At 40.0% G+C, this 26,158-nt stretch overlaps 2 protein-coding genes across 3 annotated transcripts; both read right to left on the bottom strand.

The window, feature by feature from the left end:
- Nucleotides 1-2,148: 2,148 nt before the first annotated feature.
- Nucleotides 2,149-25,426, bottom strand: LOC119492464 (limbin-like). 2 transcript variants are annotated; one of them, XM_037776942.1, is made up of 23 exons: nucleotides 24,910-25,425; nucleotides 24,214-24,283; nucleotides 23,724-23,905; nucleotides 23,274-23,330; nucleotides 22,946-23,132; nucleotides 22,756-22,856; nucleotides 22,555-22,620; nucleotides 22,303-22,437; nucleotides 21,836-21,975; nucleotides 21,051-21,375; nucleotides 20,675-20,914; nucleotides 20,253-20,428; nucleotides 19,692-19,851; nucleotides 17,795-17,971; nucleotides 17,362-17,672; nucleotides 16,421-16,595; nucleotides 15,017-15,160; nucleotides 14,576-14,803; nucleotides 13,498-13,730; nucleotides 13,319-13,406; nucleotides 13,035-13,210; nucleotides 10,156-10,257; nucleotides 9,175-9,911 (listed from the first exon to the last, which is right to left on the bottom strand). In XM_037776942.1, the coding sequence occupies exons 1-23, from the start codon at nucleotides 24,997-24,999 to the stop codon at nucleotides 9,497-9,499; spliced, it is 3,978 nt and encodes a 1,325-aa protein (XP_037632870.1). In that variant the 5' UTR covers nucleotides 25,000-25,425; the 3' UTR covers nucleotides 9,175-9,496. The 2 variants fall into 2 exon arrangements, with proteins under 2 accessions (XP_037632880.1, XP_037632870.1); XM_037776952.1 differs by lacking the exons at nucleotides 9,175-9,911; nucleotides 10,156-10,257 and adding an exon at nucleotides 2,149-2,291 and having other exon boundaries at nucleotides 24,910-25,426.
- LOC119492483 (cytokine-like protein 1) lies at nucleotides 4,512-7,803 on the bottom strand. Its single transcript, XM_037776976.1, has 4 exons — nucleotides 7,563-7,803; nucleotides 7,418-7,462; nucleotides 5,457-5,603; nucleotides 4,512-5,360 (listed from the first exon to the last, which is right to left on the bottom strand). Exons 1-4 carry the CDS (start codon nucleotides 7,707-7,709, stop codon nucleotides 5,259-5,261), a joined length of 441 nt encoding a protein of 146 aa, XP_037632904.1. The 5' UTR covers nucleotides 7,710-7,803; the 3' UTR covers nucleotides 4,512-5,258.
- Nucleotides 25,427-26,158: the final 732 nt, after the last annotated feature.

Here is a 26,158-nt window from a genome sequence, read left to right as displayed (position 1 = left end):
GAGTATTTTAATGTGACAGTCGGAGGAGGTTGAGCAGATTTGAACTATTTTATTTTATTGTTTTGTTTGTAAAATCTGAATTTGTCAGAAAGCTGTCTGATAAATGTAGTGGAGTGGAATTAGAAAGTAGCTGAAAATGGAAATACTCGAGCAAAGTAAAAGTACCTTAAATTGTACTTAAGAACAGTACTTGAGTAAACGTACATGGCTGCAGTTATTAACTCCTGATATATAGATTAATCTCCCAATGAACGATTTTAACTGTTAATATCTGTTTTCATCTTTGTGAACTCATTCACCTCCCTCTGCTATCACAAGTCCTCCAGTGAACCTTCATTGAATAATTACTTCAACGTGCAAATCAATGGAACAGTTTGTGTGTTTATAAGGAACATTTACGGTTGACAGGAGGGGAAGCTTTGCTCGAATATGTGAGAGTTTTGAACACCAACCAGATTTACTGAGCAGCGTAATTACAATAATAATGTGGAGAGTGTGCCAATCATCTATTGGAAATTGAGGGGGGAAACATTTTCTTATGTGGACTAATGAGGCAGCATTTCTTTTAAGATGCAATAAAAGTACTAATTGTAATGGAAAATTGCCTGAAACCGAAGCTTTAATGTAAAATAGGTTTCTGATCTGTCCTTTACAAGGTAATTGAGAATGATTACTGTCACCCTTCGGCTGTTGTTGTTTTGTTTTTTATTGTGCAGCATTTAACATTTTTGGTGCAGTGTCACAGAACATTAAATTGTTAAATTACCTGCAGGCCGCATGCGGTTTAAATGTTCTGCTCTCGTTTTGCCTTAATGATAGAAAATAATGTGGAATCTGCAGCCTTCTAATGACGATCAATAAGCACAGCCATTAAGATGATTTCTTAACAAGCCACATGCTGCTGACTAACATTCTCGTTTTTGTAGTTCAGAAGTGCAAAGACTTGATTCTTGGCACAGAAAAACATGCTTATTGCAACATGTCTCAAATTTAACTGCAGGCTGTTAAATGATTATGAAATGATTACTGTAGCAGGCTATGTGTTGTAGATTTAAAAACAAATCCTGCACGGGACTGATGGAGCTGTGAGTGTTTTTTAGTCCCTTAAAGAATGATCAAATGATATTACAACAATAAGATATGGTGCTATTAGACATTTTAAGTGGTACACCTCTGCTGATTCAAATTCTGCAACAAGTTTGAACATCATTGTGAATCCATGTGTCCTCGCTTATCAATGCAATATATTTTTGACCTCTTACTTTGTTAATTAGTTCTCATCACAGCAGGAAATAGTTTGGACCTTTTTAGCATAATGGCTGCAGATTTTACTGTTTTGACAGATTTCATTGCTGCATCTCTGCTATCAAATTACATCTAGAGATAACATTTTAATAATTACTGTCAGTGAAATAAACAAACCTTTATATAGTCTATGTTCAGCAGCATAAAATGATGGAAAGTCATCCTCATGTGCTGTGGCAATATGGAACTACAACAACCAGCACCACCTTGTGACAGATGAAGGCACTGCCAAACTCCCTCCGAGGATAAACCTTCAACATGCAGTATTGACAACAGTAAATGGATGACCTCTGCATCCATGGGGACTACAGCTGTCAAAATTGGCCAAAAATTATGTTTGAATATTTGTTCTAAAAAAACACACAGGTTCGAACTACTCGAATATCTATTTTTGCACATTATGTCAATGACACCGTGTCCTAACTTGACGTTTTGAGCTGAAATTTTGTCGGTTGCCATGTTTCTATTTATACCTGTCGCTCGCTTTGAAAGCAATGGACGAGGAACGGCTCATTCGTGAAGTTGAAATGAGGAGTTATCTAAACGATACCTCCTCATTTCACTACAAAAACCTAAATAAGGTGGCAGCTGGCTGGAGGGAGATCACCTGGAAGTGTATTTGTTGTTGGCTATATTGTATGGAATTTCCAGTAAACATCATATCAATATATAACGTGTGTTTGCTGTTGTTGATTTATTCCTTGTTCAGCTTTACCTTACGTAACATTTCATTCTCAGTTAATGAAAGTGACATTGTGTGTCTCCCTTCATGCGGTGCATTCAGTGCACGCAAAGGCAAACAACCCCGGTAGTGATGCTTTTTCTTTCACAATTGAATAACAATTTTCATATTCGAATATCTGTTTTTATTTACTCAAATATATATTGAATTTAGAATATTCGTTGAGAGCCCTGCCTGATGGGCCTGATCCAGGAACTGGCACCTCAACAACCCTCAAGACGACTACAGCAGTTTTCCAACTCTCCTGCAAATTCAAAAGACAAATCATTCATGAACACAAACATTGTGAATGAGATTATTTCTTTCATTAAATATATTTCTGCTTGGCAGCCAAGTCCTGTCAGAGAGTCTTTCAATGGACCAACAGGGAGAGGTGTCAAACAAGTCCCTGCTGGCAACAACGCACAGCACTGCCAACAATAACGTAGGCCTCATTTGACGAAAAGAAAAGCTGTCTGAATGTTCACGGGGATAGATTACCTATCACAAGTAAATTCAAGTCTCTACAATTAGTTTTCATGCATGTATCTTGGCACTGTGCTGACATGAGTTGAAACCAGTGGCTTCTATGGAAAGGATGGATTATTTACAGGGCCAGTGAGGCTGGTGTTCACGGGCCTTTGACAGTGAGGGGCCAACCCGAGGCAGACTTGTCTCTGATTAGTTTTAGTCTAGTGAACTGTACAACACTTAAAGGTGCTAAAAGCGAGATTTGGAGCATTTCCATTGCCTCTGCATGGCTCTCAACATGGCAACAGCTGAGTCAGCGGCTCATAGCTAACGGCGCTAAGAGTGAAAACAAAGGCAACACTGCTGACAGAGCTAACAGTGTTAACATGGGTTAGAACCAGCTTCTGCGACCACGACGTCAGTCGAGACCATAAGCCGTATAAAAGAAGTGGATGTAGTCACCGTGACGTCACTCATTGGTTTGTGGACTGCTGTTTTGAAGCCTCGAGTTCAGCATTTTGGCTGTCCCCATCTTGATTTTTGGCCGTTGCCATGTTGTTTTTTGCAACCATGCAGAAGTGACATGAGAGGGTGGAGCTAAGTACAACCAAACACTGAACAAGACATTTATAGGTGACCAAAATGTTCAAATTAACTTTCATGAACTGAAAACACACTGTGAAAGGGTTAAAGTTCTAATATGAAAACAGGGACAACTCAGACTGAACACCGCCGTGGTAACAACCTGTCAATCACAAGGTAGCCACGCCCTAAAGCATACCCTGCTTTATGGTCTATTTGACTCTAAATGGGACCATAATTTACTAAATGAACATCATGCTGTATTGAAGAAGACTTGAAACTAGTGATTGAGACCATTAACTCATGTTTACAATGTTTACTGAGGTAATAAATCAAGTGAGAGTTAGGCTCATTTTCTCATAGACTTCTATACAATCAGACTTCTTTTTGCAACCAGAGGAGTCGCCCCCTGCTGGCTATTAGAAAGAATGCAAGTTTAAGAAACTTCTACATTGGCTTCACTTTTCAGGCCCCGGAGTTGCCCACTGGTTGGGACGGCATAACCGCTGTATGAGAGCAGTGCAGAGCGGCGGCTGTGAGCTAGCCAGTGGGGCACGCTCACATACACTAAAAGCACACACGGCCGGCCCGGCGATGTCAACGAAGCGAGGAGAAGCTTGGATTACAACACACACAGAGGGGGAGCGACTTCAATCTCTGCTCAAGTAGACATTACTCAACTATATCTTTACATAGCAAATGGTTGTTTGATGCTATATTAACGCTCTGGATATCATATAGAGCACCTTTAACTCTATAACATCATGGCCTCGTATAACCAGATGCATTCAAAAACATGGATTAAATCCAGGGTTAAGCAAAATGCAGCACATATCAGGTAAAATATCTCAGCCTGTGATGGGAAAGAGCAAATTTTGTAACAAATTTAATGTCTAAATGGTCCCCAAATCACAGAATATCTGTATAAAATACACTGAGAAACTGCCTTTCTGGATGAAGAGCATACAGTCTGGCCAGCAGAGGGCAGCAGAGGCCAAACATTAAACCAGAGAGGCAGACTTGTTCACAAACTCAACATGTCTTAACACTGTTATCAAAATAATGGAAACGGCACCATTATTTGTGGGAGCGGGGATTGTGGTTTGTGTAAAAAACCACATCGCTTCACTTACAGTTCATAAATCACATTTTCAAAACACAACAACCATTTTATTTTGCTTTGCAGAGGGAAAATACTTTTGTTCTTTGACCAATGGTGACAAAACTTCATATTGTCTCAATAAAAATAAAACGCATCAGTAATTGTCCCACGCTGAGTGAAAATTAGAGCATCAGTCCTCCCTCATGTAGAAAAATATAAGAAAGGACATCATGCTGATTCACAGACTGGACACGGGGCCAGTTTTGTCTCAGTGGTTTCCCAGAATCAACTGGCAGACATTTTGGAAATGACTTCAGAGAATAAAACAAGTAAAAGCTGATGCATAAAGAGAAGTTTTATTACATAATGTGAGAGATAATGTGTGTACATAAAAACAGGCAAGTGTCTAATATGTCTAATATGACTGTGAGGGCTCTCTTGTTTTATAGGCTTGAAGGCCAAGAACATATTTATTCTGTTCAGCTTCAGCACAAGCAGTAGCACTGCTGTTGGAATAAAACAAATGCAAAAAAAATACATTTTCTAAGTGAGGAAATGCTAAAGGAGCGTACTCTTGTGTGAGAAAGCAATGTTTGGGACATCTATTTCTTACGTAACATTTACAACCACCATGTTCAGCTCTTCAAATGTTTACAAAATGCTACATAGTGCTCCTTTAAGACCCGTTAGTGAGACCAGGGGTTATGGCAACGCAGCATATTTCTCTTAATGACACATGAACCTTTGATCAGCCCTGGTAAGTAAGCAGCGGTTAAGCCCGGCTCACAAGCATCTCTTATTGCTTTGTTATTTCAAGGTTTTTCATCGGCATGGTTGGCATTCAGCAAATTTCCTGTGGAAAAGTTCTGCACTCCTTGCTGGAATGCAGCCACACATGTCCCCTAACATGAGTCTGCAGCTAGAGCCAACTAGGTACGACATGAAACAGCACTGTGTGTAATGTTTATGATGCATCAGGCTGTGTGGTATGTATTGTGCATGTGTTACCATTCTACAGATTTCTGCTGATGTTGTTTTCATGTATGTAACAAACCAACCAATGTAGGTCTGTGTTGCTCATCTCTCCTCCTGCAGGAGCTGCAGCCTGTCCTCTGCATAGTAAGGCTTGATGTGTCCAGTGTCGATAGCCTCACAGTCGTCTGTGAAAAACACCAGGTCCTGCCAACGGGACAAAGACACGCGGTCAAGAAACTTGAGCCTGAAAACAAGAATGTGAAGGTCAAACACACTGCAGGGCGTTTTAGATGCTCTTACCCGAAAACAGATCCTGGAGATGATGTTGTACAAGTTCTCGATTTTGCGTTTCAGCAGCACCATTCTGGGAAGCGTCCTGCATTGCTGGTTAGGATGGTTCAGCACCACGTAGAGAAAGTCACGGAGCTTGATTGTGACGCATGAGTTCTAGAAAGATAAAACAGATATTTTTAAAATGAACAGTGTCGTCTTAAACTATTCACAAATCTTTTAGTGAATTATTCTCAATTTCTTATAAGTTAGATTAGGTTTAGGGCTGACCCGAATGCTTCGAAGCTTTGAAGCTTCGACCGTTGCCGTAGTATTTGACCTCCAAATCACTATTCGATTATTTCGTTTGAAATTGTTTTTGAATTTTTTATATATAAGTATGCAATAATAATGTATAAATACCAAAATAGCCCATGAAATAAAGAATAATCCCACAACATTATTCATTATTCATATTCAACATTAATTATTATTAGTTATTCTATGACAGATATGGTTGGAGATGGAGACATCAGCCTGCCGCGCTGCGCCGCTCCACGAAGCTTCGAATATTTCTCACTGAAGCTTCGAAGTCCAGAAAATAGTATTCGGGACAACCCTAGATAAGTTATCTTTATTGTCCCATGAGGGGGAATTTGTTTTGCAGCCAGAGTTCACATAAATACAGAATGAAAAAGACAACATCAACATCAACACTTTCACGTCATAAATGACTGTAACCAGTGGGGGAAAGGTGGTTGTTGCAAGTGTTGTTTTTGCAGAACAGTTTCTACAGTATTTAAACTTTTTTGGAGTGTAGAGTACTCAGATAGTCTCATAAACCCTTAAACATACAAATAACAGGACATGGATCCATACCAGGTAGGGTTTTGTCCCACAGTGCACACTGATTTGCATTGATTTGGTTATTTTTGCATTGAATTAGCTTAATGTGCATGGTGAGAGTGAAAGCTACAGCTCTCGGCTAACTGGATTTTGTCAACTTGTTGATTTTGTATTAAATCAACTCCCTTATCTCTTAATATCTGACTGGAATGACTGGAATCAGTAGGGGGAAAGTGGTTGTTGTGCAAGTATGTTGTTTTTGCACAACAGTTTTTACAGTTTTTGGAATGTAGAGTAATCAAATAATCTCATAAACCCTTAAACATACAAATAACAGAACATTGCTCCATATTAGGTAAGATTTTGTCCCACAGTACACACTGATTTGCATTGGTTTGATTATTTTTGCATTGATTTAGCTTAATGTGCATGGTGAGAATGAAAGCTACAATTTCTCGTCTAACTGGGGTTTTGTCAACTTGTTGATTTTGTTTTAAATCAAGTCCCTTAGCTCTTAATATCTGATTGCAATGACTGGGGGAAAGGTGGTTGTTTTGCAAGTATGTTGTTTTTGCACAACAGTATTTACACTTTTTGAAATGTCTGGGAAATTTGTTTTGCAGCCAGAGTTCACATAAAAACAGAATGAAAAAGACAACATCAATGACATGTCTACACAATAAATGACTGTAACCAGTGGGGGGAAAGGTGGTGGTTGTTGTTGTTGTTGTTGCAAGTACGTTGTTTTTGCAGAACAGTTTCTACAGTATTTAAACTTTTTGGAATGTAGAGTACTCAAATAGTCTCATAAATCCTTAAACATACAAATTACAGTCCATGGATCCATATTCGGTAATATTTTGTCACACAGTTGCATTGGTTTGATTATCTTTTCATTGAATTAGCTTCACGATCATGGTGAGAGTGAAAGCTACAGTTCTCATCTAACAGGGATTTTGTCAACTTGTTGATTTTGTATTAAATTAACTCTTCCGGAATGACTGTAAATGCTCTTCAGTGGGGGGAAAGGTGGTTGTTAGTAGAAAAAAGTGACATGCAAATATTTCCTATTTTCTGGGAACCCCTTTCAGCACCCTTGAGTCCCCACATCATATGCATTATTACCCCCATTGTTTACAACTTACATGCACATCAAGGAACATCGGTGGTAGAATCTCAGCGCACTTTTTCTGCAACCCAACAAACATGATAGTTAGAATACATAACATAGAGTATACCAGTTTACATCTGCAGAAATATGACAATGCGTATAGAGGTGAAAGCTCTTACCGTGCGGTGGTAGGTGTGGATTTTATCCAGCAGAGTCATGACTTCATTGCTGAGGCCGAGAGCTCTGGAGTAGCAGGTCGGAGGAGCGCTCTCAGTCAGCCACACACAGCTGAAGAGACACACGAGAGTGAAGAGTCCCAGCCTCATGTTGGATAACACACTGATGCTGCTGCTGCTGCTCAGGAAGGATTGATTTCAGCTGCTACAGTCAACACGGGTTTAAATAGTAAGGAGGAGGACTTGGGGCAGTTTTAAGGATGGAGTGGTAGGTGGAAAAAAAAGGATGGACGATGACGTGGAGGCGTAGGGAGGCTGAGGAAAACATTGTGGGTCTGCTGCTGCTGCTGTGTTTTGGAGAGCAAACACTGTTCATGCACTCTCCAAATACCAGAGACGACTGAGCCTCTCTGGCTGACAACACAACCAAACATTTCACAACTTTTCTTCATTCAATTTTGTGTATTTAAACTCCTAAAATCAGGATATTATTAATGATCAATGGGGATCATCATTCACTGGACATGTCAAAACAAGAAAGGCAAAATTCAGGGGACTGATTTGCTGAAATGAGTTTGATCAAGGGAACATAGAAGTGTTTATTTTACAAAAATGAATTTAAACTGTACACAACTGCACATGAAAAAACTTGGATACATTTAAAGTACAATAGTACTCGAGTTTAGAGGTATACAATCCTGACATCAAGCCACAAAACCTCAGTAACTTGTCTAATATCTGGAGTTTTGAACATGAATAATAATACTAGTGTAGTACACACTAATACTACAAGAAGGGGTTTTTATCTGTTCTCTTCTAGGGATGATCCGATATCGGATAGATACTGGCTCACATAGATGGATTGAATATTAGGGACAATGGGGCCGATCTATTCAATTCAATTCTATGTACTATATACATTATATACTGCAACTTTAATTCCTGTTTAGGTATTTAACCAATTTGTTGCTGCATTAAAATATTCACATTTGAAATGTATTTCCTGATCATTTTGAAGATTTTTTACCAAGTTGCATGTGTACAATTGATTATTTTACTAATAAATTCAATAAATGTATTATCTATGTATTTATTTGCCTGATGTTGCCTTACGCATAACAGAATGATCCCAGTCACTTCCACACAGTGAAGCATACAGCTGATTAATCTAACACTGATATTACACGGCTTTGTTGAATACTTGATTCTGATTGGTCAATCACAGTGATCTACGGTCTTATATTTCTTTATAACAGACCGTTGCTATGGACGCAGTTCTGATGTTGGACTCTGGCGGATCATTTTTGTGTAAAAATGTTTGATTAATACAATTATTGACTTCATTCATCATTTAATTTCACCACACTTTCTTCTATATAAGTGCAGTGCCTCAATTTTATTTATACTTTATCTTTTTTTTAAACTAATTTATTATTATTCTTTCTTCTTTCTCTTTCATGGACCAGTCTTGTAACATTATTGTATCATTGTATTTTTGTTCGTTTGTGTTTGTGTTTAAAATAAAAAGTAAAAAAAATAAGTAAGTAACTGTGTAATAAGCGGGATAATATATAGCTAGCCGGTCATTGTTGTGAAATAAACCAAGATTTGTCGGGGTTTATTTCACAACAATGACCGTGCTGTACATTATCCCTTATGTATGAGATTGGTACTCAGTATCGGCTCATACCCAAAGCCCAGGTATCGGTACTGAAAAAGTTGGATCAGTGCATCTCTATTCTCTTCCCCAAAACACATTTGTTAAGTGTAATCTTTTAAGACAATCTAAGTCTGTACTTTAAAGGACTTTTCGCACCATTTAAAAGATCAATCATCTTTGTACGGCCACCATGCAACAGCAAAACTATTGGTCTATATATATATGATAAAGTACCATTCGTCATAAAAAACCTTGCAAAAGAAACTGTTTGTAAGTCTCAAGGTAGGTTTGTTGGAGCCACTGAGCCTTTCTTCAGATTAAGAAAGTTCTTTTTCCGTTTTCTTTTAGGAGCTCCCCCACCGCCACATGACTCAGGTGGATCCCTGAACACAAACAACCTCTCTCCGGAAGAAGCGACGCCCAGCAGAGTGCTGCCAGAGGCTGCCATCATGTATTCTTCCGCTGTGCTGTGTAATGCTTCATTCACTGTGTCCACAACCCTTTCCTTTGCATTGTCACTGTGCTGCTGTGCAACTGTGTTTTCAGTCACGGTAGATTTATAAATAGGCCGTTGGGCTTTATTGTCCTCCTTTCCTTTCTTTTCAACCAGCGGTGGTGCAACATCTCTTGGAGCCAGGAGACGGGATCTGGGGAGCAGTTTTTCCATCAATGTTTGCCTCTTTTCTTGGAGTCTGTGAGATTTTGAGGACAAAGGAGCAGTTGTTAGTGGGATTGGAGTGTTAAACTGCTTACCTCATGCATGTGGTCGCTGCAGCCCAGCCATGTAACTGACAAAAGGCATTTTACACATCAATAAAAGGATTTGTCTGTGACGTTGCTGATCACCGAACAACTACAAATTACTTTTGATACAAGCGTAACATGAAGTCTTCATAAAGCAGCCTGTAGCAAAACACAGAAATGTGTTGAACTCACCTCTCTCTCTCCACAGTGCAGCTCAGCATATTTGGCATATTTTTATGCACCACGTCTTCTCTCAGTTTGACAGGAAGAAGTCTGTTCGGCCCACCGGCACACCTGGTCAAAAGGTCATCGATATATTATAAAGCTGGTGACTGTGATACGATCTCTGCAGACAATGATGGGCTTTGATTTTTTTTTAAAATGGTCAGGGACGCCTGGCTATCTGATACGCTATAATAACTTTTCATTGGTTTACAGGGAGGTAGTAGGGTACGGCATGTTAGGCCTGTCAAATTAATAAATACACAAGGCTGTTTTTCTTTAGAATAATTCATATTACAGAATTCCTCCAAAACATAGAAGAGTAATTGTGACATTTTAAAAAACAAATTAAGTACAGTATCTGTCAACTGATTACAATGTTCATAAAAGCAAAATGGAAAAGTATATTTTTATCAGTAGGGTTAATAGATGCCATTTCATAGCATTCAGGGTGTTTTACAGGTTACTGGAGTTTTATTACCTATGGAACAGACGCTACATACATTACCTGCTCTGACCACACTTACCTACACATTTTAGAGGGCGTACAGTAAATGATCAAATTGGGAGGTGACATACTGTACCAGCACAAACTGAGGAAGGACTCCAAGGAGCGAGAGGGCAAAGAACGACGTTGGATAGAAGTTTTTCTCGAGATAACTAAAGCTTGATGGATTACTTTTCTGCCCAAATTAGCAGGACGAGGTTGAAAACAGTGATTTATAGCAAGTTATGCCAGACATTTGAACGGCAGAGCGTATTGGGTCAAAACATAAATGTTAAAATACACAGACCATTCTCTCAAACACAGCTGCTTGATCCAGGCAGGTGAGAGGTTCATTTTCTGTTCGCTTCAACTTTCTTTGATAAATATATTTTGTGTTTTGATAGAGTTGTTTACCAGGTGTGTAGTGGTCGTTGATGAGGTGGGTGCACTACCATATACTGTACATAAGAAGTGGACGTGGTCACCGTGACGTCACCCATTGGTTTGTGGACTGTCATTTTGAAGCCTTGATTTCAGCATTTGGCCGTCACCATCTTGTTTTTTTGCAACCAGAAGTGACACGAGAGGGTGAAGCTAAATACAACCGAGCGCTGAATAAGACATTTTCAGGCAACCAAAAAGGTCCTAATTAACTTTCATGAACTGAAAACACACTGTGAAAGGGTTAAAGTTGTAGCGACCTGTCAATCAAAAGGTAGCCACGCCCTAAAGCATCCCCTGCTTTATGGTCTATTTGACTCTAAATAGGATCATAATTTACTAAATGAACATCATGCTGTATTGGAGAAGACTTGAAACTAGTGATTGAGACCATAAACTCATGTTTACAATGTTTACTGAGGTAATAAATCAAGTGAAAAGTAGGGTAATTTTCTCATAGACTTCTATACAATCAGACTTCAAAAGAGGTGGGCACACCCTGTATACCTGTGTATAACCTCCACTACACCACTGTTGTTTACGCATTATGAGTGCTGTCTCTGACATTTCATTCTGTTCCTTTCACGGACACGGCTGAGGCCCAGTATTTTCCACTGTGCTCACTCCCCTGGCTTCCTGCTCTACCAATAAACCTGCCATCAATCAGCTCATCAGCTCTCCAGTATATCAACCCCGGCTCTTCGCCAGATCGTTGTCTCAACTACTGTGGGAGTCACACGCCTCAGGCCTCTCGAGTGAATTCAGAGAACAAATACTTGTGTTGTTTTCTAGCTTGACGTTAACAGTCTTTTCCCCGGTGTCTCAGGATCATCTCTCATCTGCCTGTCAGCCATTTCACCTACCCCTGTGTCAGTGGGTCTACCGAGTTACACCGTAATAGTTTCTGTTTTATTCAATCAAAGATCGAAAAGTATTAACAATCCGGGCAATAAGTCTTTGCTGGTCAGATCCAACAAACTCAACTTCTTTTTCTCCAATAAACGTTAGCTACATATTCTTTTAATGGAGTTTCACATCCTACTGTTTACTTGAATTCACATTAGTAAGATTTAAAACTGTTGTAAAGAACGGGTAAACTCTATTTCGCAAACAAAAAGCAGAAACAAGAGCTGAAAGGGAAAAGAAAAACACATGTCTTGCATATTGTTCCATTTTCATTTCCTTGTCCTTTGGCCAGACAGCTCTGTCCCTCATGCACCACACATTATTCATCAGTCAAGTAATCCAAACTCAGCGGGGGCCAGACATGATGTGTTCCACTGTATCAGGAAATTAAATGATGAGTATAATCGTTTATCTCTCCAATCTTGGCTCGGGGAAAAGGACCCTTGTGGAATCGTGTTCAAACAGTATTTAAATTTAAGACAATGCTTGGAGATGGGTTTGTTTCAGCCAGATGTGTCTAAAACGCTGCTTTTATTGAATCAGTGACTTCACTCAGAAAACTACTTTCTTAAACCACAGAAGTTGAATCGCAGAGACGCTGGCTGAGTACTCGGGGCAAAAAGGTTTTCGCTATATTCAATTTATTATTTTTTCCATTTAAAAAGGGAGGAAAGGAAAATAACATGGACTAGGAGACTAGTGCATGACAAAAGCTTTTGTTGGCTTATGCACATTAGTTGGTTACCAAACTCAAAAAACTTTGCAAGTTGGAAGAGCCAGACAGATTTGGTATGATGATGAGTAATCTTTCTGCCTCACGGGGCTTTTAAAAAAACAGAGAAAGACTCAGACAGAAAAACATATATTAGAAATCAAAATATATATATGTGTTATTACTGCCAATAATGATCACCTCTCATGAGTCAAACACATTCACCTAATGTGACCCTACACCAGATGTGTAAAACTCATCTACAGCTATGTTTACCAGTAGACAGATCCTGAACCTTCTTACCCTGAGTGTTCCTGTTCTGCGGATGATGAAACAGGGTGCTGTTTGGGGCAGAGGGCGTCAGTGATGGAGAGGAGTTCACTTTCAGGCAGGGTGGGGAGGAGGAGACGCAGGGCCTCCAGGAGAACCTCAGCAGACACTTGACTCTGCTTCACCAGCCGAGAAGCAAACTCCAGATCCTGAGATGAAGACAGAGCCGCCTTAAATACAGTTTCCCCCTCTACTTCCTCTGGCATGCACACAGAAGTGAGGATGTCCTTGTATTTTGTGTTGAATATAACATTGACCTGGTCACAGTTTGCATAAAGTCTCCTGAGCTCCATTTTCTCTTTTAAATCTTCCATGGCTTGGCTGTTGCCAGTCATTTCCTGCAACCTGAAAAACACCAGAGAGTTTCAACACTGTCAAATTTAACAACCACAACATTCCTCATCACTCCCGAGATAACACCGACATGACGGCTCACCTCTCGGCCAACAGAGTGATGACCTGATCGCTCTTGTAGAGTGCCTCCTGGAGGATGGACGTCATTCTGCAATCCTGCTGCAGCTGAAACAGTCTGTCCTCCTCACTCTCCTCCTCTCCCTCATCAGAGTCCTCTCTCTGTGCTGGATTTGACTCGACTCTGGGCCGAGACATCTGCATGCCGTCCAGCTCTGTCCTCTCCTTCTGAAGCTGTTGTTCTGCTTCCTCTAGGCCCTGTGGCAAGAGTCAGATTACACTCTAATGAAGGTCTACAAGGTTTAACGAGTCTCAGAGGAAACAGGAGAATGCAAATTAGAATTTTCGGAGAATTACACATTAGTTTGAATTAGGGCTGTAAAAGTTAACGTGATAACGCGTCAACGCAAATTTGTTTAAACGCCACTAATTTCTTCAACACATTAACGCAACTTGTGATTTTTTAGGTTGTCGCAGGCTCAGTTTGAAGGCTAAAGTGAAGATATTGCATCATATGAAAGTAGTAAACGATCAGTTGGTACCAACCATGTCATTCTAGCATGTCGAGAAAGAGGATAAATAATGCTGCAAACTTGCGCTAAATTTTGGCAAGGAAAAACTGGCATGGTGATTTTCAAAGGGGTCCCTTGACCTCTGACCTCAAGATATGTGAATGAAAATAGGTTCTATGGGTACCCACGAGTCTCCCCTTTACAGACATGCCCACTTTATGATAATCACATGCAGTTTTGGGAAGTCATAGTCAAGTCAGCACACTGACACACTGACAGCTGTTGTTGCCTGTTGGGCTTGAGTTTGCCATGTTATGATTTGAACATATTTTTAATGCTAAATGCAGTACCTGTGAGGGTTTCTGGACAATATTTGTCATTGTCTTATGCTGTTAATTGATTTCCAATAATAAATATATTTTGAACAGATAAAGAAAATGTGTGATTAATTTGTGATAAACTATGGACAATCATGCGATTAAATATTTTAATCGCTTGACAGCCCTAGTTTGAACCTTATTATATGCCCATGAGCAGCCCTCCAACCATGCAATGCCACAACACAGGGGTCAACTTGGTGTCATTGCCTACCAAGCAGTGGCTCTGTATACTCTGGGCCATGTCTTGTCTCTCCAGGATCTTTCTCTCTCTGAGCTGCTGAATGAGCAAGCTGTGCTGAGTGAGCATCGCTCTGGAGGTCTCCAACACTTTAGTCCTCCTCTCAGCCTTCTGGTAGTGGATGGTAGCCATCTGCATCGCCAGGCTGTCGCCCTGAGAGCGCAGGTCATCCTCTCGCTCACTACGCATCTCCTCCATCACCTGCCAAAATTAGGATGGATGTAATTTAGTTGTCTCGTGTGAACTCAGTCGCAATGTAGTCATTGAACTTTAACACAGATAGTCCTTCACTTCAACGAATGTGACTTCTGCTACTGAATGAGCTAAGGGTTTGACATCATCTACACTTCTTGCCTTTCAGTAACTTACTGCACGTAAAAATGACTTATAATAAAGGTAATTTTACAGGTTTACTTTGTTCATGACGCCGCTCTCCGTCTCCTTCTCCTCCTCAAACAGTTGGATCCTGTCCTCGAGTCTTTTCTGGAAAAGCAGCAGATCAGCTGTGTCTGTTTTCTGTCGGGACTCGCTGGTTTTCCCCTTGGATTGCGTATTTGTCTGTAAAAACCACAATATCCATAGGTTGGTTGGGAAATGACTCCGAGCATGCTGTTATGATGATTGTGATTAGAAATGAAACCACTCTGTGGAGCCCATTATTATTTCTGAACGTGCACTCATCCAGCGGCCACACAATTGAGGCTGATCGCAGTGTGGTTTGCACTGGCGGTCGCCATTCTCCATTTTTTACTCATTTGAGAAAACATTAAATGCACCATTATATCCTGCTGTAGTTTAATACATGTGGGCTTTGTACTGTAATCACATCATATAAGTTAGCACAGAGTAAAAGAAGTGGGCTTAGAGACTTCCCTCCCAAGAGAGGGAAGAATCCCAGAAACATTTCTATCTTGTCAATTTGAGCCCCAACGCTTAATTATACTACAAACATACATATTGCCAGGCTGTGGATGTTTAAAATGGGGGATTTCTGCTTGTTCCCACCACCGTGTTGGTTTACACTCATAGTACACTGATACAATAATGTGTGGTTTGGATCACTGACTCTTTTGTTCCCTTTATTTAATATTCCCTATAATGTTTTTGAATGCTGATTACTGATTCCCCACAAACTATTTCTCTCTGTCTAGAAACACTAGGTGCAGGGATGCTGTTTTGACTGTTTTGGTTTTGATTTCAGTAAGTTCAATAGTGAGGTTTTAGTTGTATTTTGGTTTACTTTAGATAACTTATTAGTAACTCTTTATTTTAAAGAGTCAACTTTTGGTAATATTTGTTTATTTGATTTTAACAGCATCCATCTGCCCTTTCTTTTCCTTTTATATAAATGCCTCCTTTGTTTGTTTTGTGACAAAGTTCTTAATAAAATAACTTTATTTTACCAATTCCAACTGGTTTTATGTTGCTTCCCTTTCCCCTAGCGAGCTGGGTCGTAACATTTTGCAAAAGGACCAACAATCATAATTTTGACCTTTCATAACTTCATAAACATTTCAGAGTTCCACCTGCATTTTCGATCAAATAGATTGGATGCTATGAGCTCTTGCTATGATTATATTTTAAAATTAGTGGGAAAAGCGAGGTAAAGCATTATTTCTAAGCTATAAAACAGGCAACACAAATAGTACAGCAAAAAAATTGCAACAAGGTAGTCGTTTGCATTGCCGTCTGCCACTGTGACCTTTTAATAGATAACACTAGCAGTAGCCAAAGTCAGAAATGATCTAATCCTACACACAGAGGTATAAAGAGCATACTGTGACGACTAAATTCAGTAATGTGTGATTATGTGTTCACCATCTGTTGCTCGCTCTCCTTTCTCCAAGCTGCCAGAGCGATGTGGAGCTTGGTTCTGGAGACGGCATGGGGCAACACCAGGCAGCGGTCCATCACGGACAGACACTTCTGAAACTCTAGTTTCATCCTGAGCCGGTCATCTTCAGACAGAGTCAACTGGGACGAACACAAACAGCTGAGACAGAAAGAGAAAAGGAAGACCGATAAACACACTGGGGTAACACAATGAAACGTAAAGGATAACTTTAGTGTGTTTCAACTTGGACCCTATTTTCCAATGTGTCTAAGTGACTAATGGGGACAACAATTTCTATAATTGGTCCAGTACTGAGGGAGAACGCTGCAACCGCCAGCCGCTAAACGTGCTGTAATGTAATCATTTGGGGCACCGTCATTTTACATCCTCTAAAAGTGCTTGATTGTGCCACTGACAGGCTGAGATTGTTATAATAAGTGTCTGACAACATTATGGAAAGGAACCTACAGAGAAATAAGACCTTTTTCTGAGCCTGTCAGTAGAAAAAACAAGCACTTTTAGTGGATGTAAAATGACGATGCCAGGTTGCCCCAAATGATTACATGACAGCTTGATAAGCTATTGTCAAATCAATCTAATTGTTGTCCCTATTAGTCACTTAGATACAAATACATGGGAAAATAGGGTCCAGGTTGAAAAATGTGAAATAACGTTGATCTAGGACGGTGTAATTATTGTTTGTTAATGTTATTTTTGAATCCACAAAAGTTCTTATGGGGAGGCAGTCTGGTATCTAATAGCTTTTGCTGTAGAGAATACCACCATCTGAGAAAATCATCCAGAAATTGCAATTTTTTGTCTTTATTCTCTATCTACCTCTTCCAGAAAATCAACATCTAACAGGAACACACACATAAAGAATTTTCCTTTGAAATGAAATGACCAGTGTTGTTATATCATTGACCTGAAGAAGGCTCTGCAGTGCGCTCTGAGCCCCCTCTGCTCCTGCAGCTCTCTCTCCATGGCCTCCCTGAGAGCCTCCCTGGTGCAGCTGAGGGTGCGTAAAGCTGCCTTGCCTTCATGGTGCAACCTTTCCTGGCCTTGCAGGAGAGCGCTCGCTCCTTGTCCCTGCGCTTGTCCTAGTCCTGCCTCTGGTTCCACCTGCAGCAGGGAGTGTTGAGCCCCTGGAGGCAAGAGTGTTAGCAAGGCCTGGGTCGCAGAAGGCTGGATGGCTTTGACGTCTGTTATGGCACCTTGGATCACACGCATGGTCACCTACAGAACAGGTAGAGGGAGTAAATCAAACTCGATCAAGCTCAGTGGGATGTTCGTGTGTGGGATTTTATGTATCTTTCTAAGTTATGAATGTGCCTGATGGTGTAGTGTTAGAGTGGTACCTTGCGGATGTCGGCTGCAGCCTCCTCATCCAGGTTGTTGATGAGCTCAGCTAGCTCTAAACTGTGAGCTGTCAGTAAGTTCTGCCAACAATGCAGATGCTGAGCTACATCTATCCTCCCCTCCAGACCCTTGGACAGACCCGACAGATCCTTCTGTCTCTGTTTGTGGACCCGCAGCTGGAGAAGGATTAAAAGTGGTATAATAGTTACAGACGTAGGCAAAATCGTTGGTACCCTTCCGTTAAAGAAAGAAAAACCAACAATGGTCACTGAAATAACTTGAAACTGACAAAAGTAATAATAAATAAAAATTCACTGAAAATTAACTAATTGTTTGTTAAGATATTGTTTTTGAATTATGGTTCAGCAGAATCATTTAAAAAAACAAACTAATGAAACTGGCCTAGACAAAAATGATGGTACCCTTAACTTAATATTTTGTTGCACAACCTTTTGAGGCAATCACTGCAATCAAGTGATTTCTGTAACTCTCAATGAGACTTCTGCACCTGTCGACAGGTATGTTGGCCCACTCCTCGTGAGCAAACTGCTCCAGCTGTCTCAGGTTTGAAGGGTGCCTTCTCCAGACTGCATGTTTCAGCTCCTTCCACAGATGTTCAATAGGATTTAGATCAGGGCTCATAGAAGGCCACTTCAGAATAGTCCAATGTTTTGTTCTTAGCCATTCTTGGGTGTTTTTAGCTGTGTTTTGGGTCATTATCCTGTTTGAGGACCCATGACCTGTAACTGAGACCAAGCTTTCTGACACTGGGCAGCACATTTCGCTCCAGAATGCCTTGATAGTCTTCAGATTTCATTGCACCCTGCACAGATTCAAGACACCCTGTGCCAGATGCAGCAAAGCAGCCCCAGAACATAACCGAGCCTCCTCCATGTTTCACATTAGGTACAGTGTTCTTTTCTTTGGATGCTTCATTTTTGCGTCTGTGAACATAGAGCTGATGTGACTTGCCAAAAAGCTCCAGTTTTGTCTCATCTGTCCAAAGGACATTCTCCCAGAAGCTTTGTGGCTTGTCAATATGCATTTTGGAAAATTCCAGTCTCGCTTTTTTATGATTTGGTGTCCTCCTCGGTTGTCTTCCATTAAGTCCACTTTGGCTCAAACAGTGACGGATGGTGCGATCTGACACTGATGTACCTTGACCTTGGAGTTCACCTCTAATCTCTTTGGAAGTTGTTCTGGGCTCTTTGGTTACCATTCGTATTATCCGTCTCTTCAATATGTCATCAATTTTCCTCTTGCGGCCACGTCCAGGGAGGTTGGCTACAGTCCCATGGACCTTAAACTTCTGAATAATATGTGCAGCTGTAGTCACAGGAACATCAAGCTGCTTGGAGATGGTCTTATAGCCTTTACCTTTAACATGAAGGTCTATAATGTTCTTTCTGATCTCCTGAGACAACTCTCTCCTTAGCTTTCTGTGGTCCATGTTCAGTGTGGTACACACCATGATACCAAACAGCACAGTGACTACTTTTCACCCTTTAAATAGGCAGACTGACTGATTACAAGTTTGAAGATACCTGTGATGCTATTTACAGGACACACCTTAGTTTAATATGTCCCTATGGTCACATTATTTTACATCTTTTCTAGGGGTACCATCATTTTTTGTCCAGGTCAGTTTCATTAGTTTGTTTTTTAAAATGATTCTGTTGAACCACAATTCAAAAACAATGTCTGATTTTCATTAGTTCATTTTCAGTAAATTTTTTATTTATTATTACTTTTGTCAGTTTCAAGTTATTTCAGTGACCATTGTGGGTTTTTCTCTCTTTAACGGAAGGGTACCAACAACTTTGCCTACGTCTGTAAAGAATGAGATGAACAGGTTTTGTGTTGTGTTTGGACCCTAAATACACATGATCTCCTCACCATGTCAGAGATGAGCTCCCGTCTCTTCTTAATCAGTCCACAGCGCATGGCTCTCCTCTCTTGGCTCAGTGCCTCATCCAGTCTCTGCCTCACCATCACCAGCTCCTTCTGGGCCTTCTCTTGTAGCTGGTCTATCTGCTCTGCAGGCACAGTGCTCCCTCTAGTGGAGAGATGAAAGCATGCCAGGTTAAAACACAACTCCAGTCCAGCCTACTTACTGTATATTGTGCAAGCTTAGAGCTGCCTACAAGGTTGAACTGGTAACAAAGGCTGATATAATATACACATTTTCTGTAAAACGCCATGACAATACTTCTTTTAACTTGTAATGCAAGCGTGTTCATTTTCATTTTCTGCAGTGTTTTTTGCAAATCTAGATTTTCTATTATATATTTTATAACACAAATATAAGCACTTCAGATTAAATTCTAAAAATGTACATTCATACTGCAATAGAAGCTTACTTGGCCAGATTTATAGTGTAGTGTTGTGTAATAGTGCAACTAGATGCGAAATGATCATCATATGATGCTATCACTGGTAACTCATATAGGCACCGACCTCCTGATGTAAATGAACCAGCTGTCCAGATTGCTGGAGGTGCTGGAGAAGCTGCCAGAAATCAGGCTGTTGAGGCTGTGAAGGCTATGAACCAAGAACTTCCTCTGTGCATGGCGTTCAGCGAGCACATAGCGCTGGTTGGCAAGGACCACGTCCAGCATCTCCTCTAGCTGATCCTGGTCAGAAAAGAGATCAATCATGATGTATTTTCATGTACTCATTACAACAAATACAGATAGCTGAAAAGAAGAGGAAAAGAATAAAGCAAATATATAAATGGCAAATGCTGTTTTACATGCTTTGCTTGCAGGTGTCAATTTTGCATGTCTAAAGCTCAAATTATACATACAGTACATAATTATGTCATTCAAATGGTCAATTCTAATGTGTCACAACTTTGAAAGTAAAGTTTGGTTGCTCACTTGACAGGCAAAGTAATCGTGCTGAAGACTCTTGGCTGTATTCTTCTCCAACTCGCCCATCCTGGTGGCCTCCTCCAGTTCTTCGGAGAAGATCTTGTGCAGCTCCACCCGGCGCCACTCAATGATCTGCCTCTGGACCTTCCCTGAGGCTTCTTCGTGTCGCACCAACAGGATGCGCTGGAGCTGACTCTGGCTCAGCTTGTGCAGCTTCTCCAGGAGTACACTGCAGTGGAGGAGCTCCTAGTAACAAAATTAGGTTTACAGTTTAGTAATAGTATGTAATGAAAGCAATAAAATTACAGGATTCTCTCAGATCCAAGGGAAAAACAAACATGAATACTTCTCTAACAAATGAAACAAATGATTTTTTTATCACCTGTTGGTCTGCATGTTGACAGAGCAGCTCCGCCTGGGCCTTCTCAGCAGCTTCTCTGCGGTGCTCTGCTTCCATTTCCTCCCGAGTCTCATGGTTACACTGGCCAGCCAGAGCAGCCATGCGGGCCCCTCGCTCCTCCTTCAGCCGACCCTCCATGCCCAGCATCTGTCCGTGGAGCACACTGAGAAGCCTCTGCTGGGCCTGGGCGCTGGCCTGGCCCCGGGAACGCAGGTCGCCCAGCAGGGAGGACATCACGTCCTTGTAGATCTGAATCCGGGTGGCCTCAAGGTTGTTGGTGGCATGCAGCAGTGTGGACATTTCAAGGCTTTACAGGGATAAAATGAAGAGTAAGCAGGGGAAACCTGTACGTTGTGGATTTTTAGTGTGATGTATTGTAAAAAACGATAACATTCATTGGTGGATGTGATAATAATGAAAGACATTTATGACAATAAAAATTGTAAATTAGAACACACCATATTAGATGTTATGATTATTACTGATTTGGGGTGAACTGGTAACAACCAGCTTTTTAAAGTCAACACAGAAGTGCATTAATATTAAGTTCTTGTGACTCAAAATAAATTGACTATATTAAATCAAAACTCCCAACTTCAGTTTATTACATAACATTTATATATTAATACATTTTCTTCTGCAAGCAGTGAATGTCTTCATTGCCAGTTTCTTCTACTTGGCAGTCATTTTTTTATAATTTTTGTTCCATTAAATGATATCAAGCCTTATAGAGAGATGTTTAATCCCTTCTCTACTCGTCTACTCACTTCTCCAAAGCCTGGTACATGTTCTGGGGATCCTCCAGCACCATGGTGTCCACCATCTTGTCCTCAAATGCGGCCTCGTCTTTTACGGTCTCACTCATGTTGCAGTCTGCATACTCTGGGTCTGAATCACCTCGGTTTCTCTGAAGCAAGAAATAAATATGCACAGACAGTGTGTTAACATAAACCTGAAGTAAATAATAAAACATAAAACAATGAGCAAAACATACTGAGATTAATTTGAGAAGACAGTTCTTCAAAATTACAAAATTAGGTATGTTAATAGAAAAGAAATAGTGCTGAAACATCGTTGGTCAACAAAACTGTCATATACTGTATATAATTTGTTTGGACAAAAATACCAAATTATCTTTAATAGACAAGCATATGTAATTAACAAATGAATTAGGTTTTAATAACAGTTTGTTTTTACGCTTAACTAGAACAAAACACATTTGAATTTGTGATACCCTTTGCTGAAGAAGGCTCAGCCTGGTTCTGAGTCCTATCAGGTTCACAGCCAGAAACCCCAGTGACAGCAGCATCAACGTAACAAAGAAGCCCGCAACAAATCCAGCAAAATGGACCCCGTGGTTAGGATAAATCTAAAAATGGCGAGCAGAAACATCAGACTTCTCATCAAATCAATTTTGTACAGTATAAGAACAAAACGTGTAATGCTTGAGGCTGCAGGTCCAGTTAAGGAACTGTTCACAACTTACCCTGTCGGTGGAATTCACCCTCAAGGTTAGATTAGCTGTTAATGGACCAAACATACTGACATCATTCTGTGGAGTCAAGAAAACAATACTCTGGGTAAGAAGAAACAGAAAATATTCTTATTATACTGCAAATACTGACATGGTGAAATTCATAACAGAGTAACTATTGCTCAAGTTTAAAAGAGCAGAAGAAAAAAATACCTGTGAGGCGTTTGAGAAGGTGAGAAAAGCTGGAAGGTCCAGGACTTCACTCTTATGACTCCGTATGTGAGCGGTATAGTTGACAACAACTTGGGATCCAGCTAAAGAAAGAAAATCAATATAATATGTGCAAAAAAATCAAAACAAACCAGATATGTTCGGTATCATCTTTTAAAACAAATTGACATACCAGACAGTGAGTCAATGGCGAACGTCTGGTAGCCTCTTTCCACCACTCTGCCTTCAGATTTTAGGGGTACTATTCCAGAAATGGAGTCCCGGATAGCCACCTGAGACAGGTTGGTGCCACCCAATGGGCCCATGTTGTGAACCAGCAGGAAGAATGTCAGCTGAGGAGGATCAGTGTCCAGCTTCACCTGGTGGGGGTGACATGATCGAGCAGCAGGAAGAGTATGAAACACTGGACGGTCTTCAGCATGTTCATGTCCAGCAAAATATGTTGGAATGAAATGCATTTAGATAATTGGGCTGTATGCAAAACAATTGTGTTGAAGTACCTGTGCACACTTGTGAAATTTGACCCCAAATGCGGATGGAGGCGCCACAATCTGAACCTGCAGAAACATTCAACACTGTATAATTAGTTTCTTCCTACACGATGATTCTTCTTTGAATCATGTAGGGTAATGTTCTAAATAAGTATGGGAATGGGATGTAATATGAAGTAATAAAGACAATTTGTGTGGTATGTGTATGTGTATGTGGCACTTCATAAATTCTTATATTTAAAACAGCCAGTACCCAACAGGAATACATAAGAACAATCTATAGAACTATAGAAAGAGTGGAAAGAAATGGCTGATTGACAACTGATTTGTTCAGTGCAAAAGTACCAAAACACTACACAATAAAGTTTTGACAATAAAAAAACGCGTACATGAAAAGGTGCATTGCATACTACATCTACATACTCCATGAAAAGTCACCGTGTACAAGCAGCAACTGACCTGAGGCAGAATGAGACTGGGGTTGTATCTGGTGAGCGTGCTTCTGCGGTTCCGAAGGTGGAAGATGTTTGTCATGTAGGTAAGTGGCGTGTAAAGAGAGTGTCCCCATGGACCAGCAGGAGCTGAAGAAGAGAGCGGGCGCTCTGCAGACAACACCACGGGCCCATTGATTTCCATAGCACCTGTTAAGTTAAATATAGAGTGTTTGAAAAGCCATTTACAGAGTCTGAAATTGACATCAAATAAATAAATACTTACATATATGCAGACATACTATTTTTTTTGCATACAGTATTAGTCATATATTTGCAATCTAAAATTATTATGGAATTCTAACTTTACATCATGTGAATGTGTATAGCATGGGGGAAAAAAACAGACAGTACTTATCTATCATATACTTATATGTACAATTGTTCATTCATCTGCTGTTTGCCCAGAAATCAGCCGGTTTTATTGTTGATATGAAAATTGAAAGAAAAGAACAAACCATCCATCCTAAGCAATATCTCCTCTGCTGGTACTGGGTCATGCTGCGTAACATGGATACTGGAGAGGCTCTGACAATAGAAAAGGGGTATTCAGTATTGTATATTTATGTGTTTATTAACAAATCTTAAAGTTCCCATATTATAAAAAAGTGAGATTTTCATGTTTTTTTATTATAAAGCAAGCTTAAGTCCTATATAAATACTGCGAAAGTATCGAAATACTCAATCCACAGGGTAATACACACAGCCCGTGTTCAGAAACACTGCATTTGAAACAAGCTGTCAATTTTTCTGCCCATTCGTGATGTCACAAATATACAATATTTAGACCCTTGACACAATTTTTAACGTAAACATTCTAAATGTGTCCCAGTTTATTTCCTGTTACAGTGTAAGTAAATAACATCAGCTGACAGGAAGTAAACATGGACCTAAACTGTTGCCTAGCAACACAATTCCATTGCAAATTCCATGTGCTAAAACGGAGCGTTTCTGACATGAGGGTGAATACAGGTATATTCAAGCAGACAGTATGAGGAAAATAAAGGGTTTCTCTAAACATTAAAGCATGTAAACATGTTCTAGTAGAAACACAAAATACAAGTATGAACCTGAAAATGAGCATGATATGGGACCTTTAAGTTACACCACATCTGGGTTCTTGACATGTTAAAGTCCACCTTTAGACCACTCACCTCCGGTTTCTCCCACAAACACGACACTTGAATTCTCCAGATAAATAACCATATCGTTATCCTCTTCACGGTGAAGTGTGCTTGAAGCATTCGTAAGTTTGGTGTTGCCACTCTCACCGAGGAGAGCCGCTAGCTATCTAGCTGGCTGCATTCCTGGATGATGCCACTGTTGTTAAAATCAGCGATGAAAACAGGAGATTTCCACCGCTTTTTCCTGAGAAACATCAACTAGTAGCAGCGTTTCTGGCGAACAAGAACATCTTACTTGTGTTAAACTATCTCAGGACAAACTACGGACGCCATTTCAAAGAGGTATACACGAACACAAGGTCCATTAAACTTCTTGTTGCTGCACAACTTCGGAAACATTTTCCAAAACTTTGGGAAGAAGAAGAACGGGCAACTCCTCAAGGACCGTTAATCAGGAAGTACATGGATGTGTTTCCGGTTACGGCTTTCAAATTAAAACATCATAAGACCTACACCGCAAAACATTTGAGCATTGTGATGAAGGTAACACAGTTTATAGTCTAAGTATATAGTATATAAGTCTAATGCAGTGAGGGCCCAAGTGCAAATGTACTACGGAGTATTAGGGCCACATTTCCAGAGATTTCCAGAATAAAGTCATATCTTAACGAGAAAAAAGTCATATTACGAGAAAAAAGTTGTAACATTATGAGAAAAAAGTTGTAACATTACGAGAATAAAGTCATGACTTAACGAGAAAAAAGTCGTAATATTACGAGAAAAAAAGTCGTGATATTACGAGAATAAAGTCATATCTTTACGAGAAAAAAGTTGTAACATTACGAGAATAAAGTCATAACTTAACGAGAAAAAAAGTCGGAATATTACAAGAATAAAGTTATACGTTTACGAAAAAAAATTCTAGTCCTAAACCAGGGGTCTGCAACCTGCGGCTCCGGAGCCACATGGGGCTCTTTAGCCTCCTCTCCAGTAGCTCCCTGTGGATTTTTAAAAATGGAAATGAATAACTGTTTTTTGTTTACATTTTCTTTTTTATTTATCATTGTTATAAGTCTATGGTACGACGGAGTATTAGGGCCACATTGAGGAAAAACAAATAAATCTGAGTTTTAGAGAATAAAGTCATGATATTATAATAGTTTTTTTACGTGTTATTTTCTTTTTTTCTCCTTAATTTATGACTTTATTCTAATTTTATTGTGACTTTTTTCACGTACAGTTATGACTTTATTCTCGTTATATTACGACTTTTATCTCG

Source organism: Sebastes umbrosus, chromosome 1 (genome assembly GCF_015220745.1).
Source record: "Sebastes umbrosus isolate fSebUmb1 chromosome 1, fSebUmb1.pri, whole genome shotgun sequence".
Taxonomy (NCBI): domain Eukaryota; kingdom Metazoa; phylum Chordata; class Actinopteri; order Perciformes; family Sebastidae; genus Sebastes; species Sebastes umbrosus.
Note: the sequence above shows the minus strand (reverse complement) of the source record. Positions and strands in the feature narration are given on the sequence as shown.